This window comes from Culex pipiens, chromosome 1, assembly GCF_016801865.2.
Source record: "Culex pipiens pallens isolate TS chromosome 1, TS_CPP_V2, whole genome shotgun sequence".
NCBI lineage: Eukaryota > Metazoa > Arthropoda > Insecta > Diptera > Culicidae > Culex > Culex pipiens.
In genome coordinates, this window is record NC_068937.1 from 57,941,915 (window position 1) to 57,945,562 (window position 3,648).

At 44.9% G+C, this 3,648-nt stretch overlaps 1 protein-coding gene across 1 annotated transcript; it reads left to right on the top strand.

The window, feature by feature from the left end:
* Positions 1-898: 898 nt before the first annotated feature.
* LOC120423037 (larval cuticle protein 1) lies at positions 899-2,700 on the top strand. Its single transcript, XM_039586695.2, has 3 exons — positions 899-1,103; positions 1,463-1,728; positions 1,798-2,700. The coding sequence occupies exons 1-3, from the start codon at positions 1,092-1,094 to the stop codon at positions 2,273-2,275; spliced, it is 756 nt and encodes a 251-aa protein (XP_039442629.1). The 5' UTR covers positions 899-1,091; the 3' UTR covers positions 2,276-2,700.
* Positions 2,701-3,648: the final 948 nt, after the last annotated feature.

The following is a 3,648-nucleotide window of genomic DNA, read 5'->3' on the forward strand; positions in this document are numbered from 1 at the left end:
ATGATGCAAAATGGCTTCTTTGGGCATACCGAAAGCACTAAAAAAGATACAGCCGGATTAAAAAAATACAAAAATTAAAATTAAATAAAGATCGATTTCGTAGAGAATTGCTCTCATGCAAAAAGTTCATAGTTTTGTGAAAAAAATATTAATGTCAATGGAGAACTATCTATGGATATTGGTATTATTATAAGTAACAACTGAGTTAAAATAAAATAAGGTAACAAACAAAAACAGTTGAGTTGTTTTTATTCTGGACCAACTCGTTTTAATTTGTATGGAAAACAGAGGAAGGACAAACTAGAGCCTGCCAAATTCCAACAACTTTCAATTCTTTGAATTGTATTATAGGTTATTGATTTGATCTTTTTTGATCGGTGTACACATAAGAAAAAAATGGGCTCGCTGCACATAAGAAAAAAAAATACAATGTATCAATTCTATTTTGAATTTCACAGTTGTTTATAAATTTCATTGTGTGGTCATGCCTCAAGAAAAAATATAAAAATTAACTAGTTAGAGTAAAAGTATTAGATTACCAAAATCTTCATAAAGAACTAAAGAACAACTTTTGTCCAACCACAACGATCTGCTTCACGAGGTAGAGTTGTGAACTTCACCCACGGAACGGCCATTTAGAACTGACTTAGTAGTACCGCTTTGCTCCTAATCAATTGTCGCGGGTGCCCGCGTTCAACTACCGTCAACGATGGCTTTTCTGCAATGTGAGCTACTATTCTCTCTCACCGAGCGTGGTGGAAACAAGGTGCGAGAGAGGTACGGGGAATGGGGGGAGAGCGAGAGGGTGGCTTTTTGGCTCCCAAGGTTCGCGCTGGGTGCCGCGTGTGCGCACAAGTGGTTCCTCGTATAAAAGCCTCCGGTATATCCCGGCTAGAGTCAGTTCTTTCTTTGCAGTGAATCTATCCAGGTGTCTTGATCGCGCCCGATCAGGACTCTGTGAGCTTGTGTTGAATTGAGTGTGCGTGTGTGACTAAAGTGTAAAGGCTTTCCCGGAAGGCAGTTTACCAGCACAAGGAAACCTCAAGGATAGCGCAGATTTTTCCCGCCCAAAAGCAAACCCGTGTGCAACTATGTTTAGATTTGTGAGTGTTTTGATTGTGTTTGTTTGGTGATGATAACGGAGTTAAGGACGTTGGACTTAGTGTGATACAAGAAAATAAACTTTCTGGCTTAATTTGCCAAGTGCAGGGGATGATGCTTGTATGAGAATAAAAACCCTTTTCGCAAAAGTAGTTCGTCTTAAATTGGTGACTAAATTAGCAGTAAATAAGAAACTGAAAGGAAGTTAAAAGCTGAATAACTTTACAGATGAAAAATCGCCTAAAAGTTGTTCAGTACATAATTTAGCTTTTTTGATTTTTTCCTGCTAATCAACACTGTTTGAAAAAAATAGTAAACCAGTGTGAAATTGCTAATTCGTTTTGTGTTTGTGTATTTGAAGATTCTGGTGTCAACGTTGCTGGTCGCGGCCGCGTCCGCGCAGTACCAGTCCCAGGGCGGCTACAACCGTGACCCGAAGACGGCAGCGATCCTGAGTGAGCAGCGCTACCTTTCCGGAGACGGAAAGTTCGGCGCCGCTTACGACCAAGAGGATGGTACCAACTTTAAGGAGGAAACGGATGCCGATGGTAACCGACGCGGTTCGTACAGCTACCTTGACCCGTCCGGACAGAGAAGAACCATCTCCTACGTCGCTGGCAAAAATGGGTAGGTTTTCGATAGAATGCTCGAGGATGTTTCGAGTTCTATTGATTGTGGAATGTTTTTGTTTTGCAGATTCCAAGCTTCCGGTGACCATCTGCCAGTAGCCCCAGCTCCACCACCACATGCCGCTGCTCCGGCTCCTCAGCCTCAGTACCAGCCCCAGGCTCAATACCAGCCAGAACCTCAGTACCAGCCGCAGTTCAGCAGCAGTGGCCGTAGCTACGACAACCAGGGCTACGACGATGGACAGTACGATCCTCGCTGGAACGACCCATCTTTCAGCCAGCAGCATTCGCCTCGTCAGTCCGCCCCAGCTCCGGCCCCAGTCCATCAGCCAGCTCCAGTCCAGCACAACTACCACCACCAGCCTGCCCCGGCTCCGGCTCCGGTCGCTCCTCAGTACAACCACTACAACAACGCCCCGGCTGCCCCTCGGCAACCCGCTCCCCAGGAGTGGACCACCCAGGCCCCGCACCGATTCCAACCTCCAGGCAAGCTGCAGCTGAACAGAACTCCTGACGGTTTCAGCTACACCTTCAACAAGGTCTAAGTCATCCCGAGAGAGTTAACTAGAGTGCGATCGAGTGTGAGCGAGCGAACGAGAGAAAGAGAGAGAGAGAGAGTGAAGTTACAGAACCCTTGCGAAGGATTCCCTTTCCCACCACGTGTCCACGACCTCACCCAATCCTACTCCTCCTCCCACACCCGTTTGACCTGCGCGTGTTCTGTTCACTGTTTGTTTTTTTGTAGTCGAGTTAAGAGTTACTGTCTGTTGTGATATTGTACGTAGGAGAGAACTGCTTTTAATGCACTCCAAATGCCATCTACACTGTCTGAGGTGTAGATGGTATTTAAGCATCCTCAACTTTTGTTTTTACCCTCAAGCGAGAACCAATCTTCCGGAACATTGTAATTGTAATCAATTAAAGAAAAAAGAAAAAAATGCGAAAGATAAAACCAATCTAAACACACAAACTCACCACGAAGTACGAATCATTCATCCGAGCGAACACTCCCTTCACCAATTAGCACTCTTAAACAATTGCATTAATTAGAGCGCCCACCAGACCAGTCACCGGTGGCGGTTCCATTTCAACAATCGATCGAGACTTTCGCCATTGCGTCGAGTCATGGCTCAAAACGCTCACGATTTCCTGAAACCCAAAACCAATCACACGGACCAAGGCATGTTGAGTATAGGTTAGTTTACCGATTTTAGTTATTAGGGGTTTCTAACCTTAGCTAAGAGTTACGTTCAAGCAAAACAAAACTGGAGCAACATTTGAAAAGGGCGCATAAGAATTTTGACAGCTGGGATTGTTTTGATAATTCTTGTCCATAATGTTACTATTTAACAAAATCCGCAAATTTAACAGGGAAATATTCTGTATAGTTTTTGAACATTTTGTTGAGAACCAATAATTCATCATACCTTCTACGTTCAACATGCCTTAATTGCGGAACCCTCCCCTCGTTTTCGGTCCAAATATAGACAGTTCTGCGCATGAGTTCGATTCTGGCGGCCACCCCAAACCGTCCTTCTCACAGAGTCAACGACGTCAACCCCGAGAGCGCGCGGGGGCACAAACAAGGAAATGTCTTGAACTCGAACGATTCCAACGCTGTAATAAGCGAGAAAACTTGTTTTTCCTTCTCCTCCCTCAACCTGAACCTAGCCTCGTCACCACTGCTGTAAGAACATGAAATTATATATTCACTCTCGCTTTCGATATGCGCAATCAACCGCATTGTGGCCGGGGTGCACGTGAAACTAAACTGAAGGAAAAAAAATCAAGTCTGACTTAACCAGAGCGGGTAGACATTCCGTGGTGTAATTTCAACACTCTGCACTGCAGCAATGGTCGCGGGTTTATTGGGTGGGAAGTGGATCGTTTGCCATGACAACCCCATGCCCGCGATGTC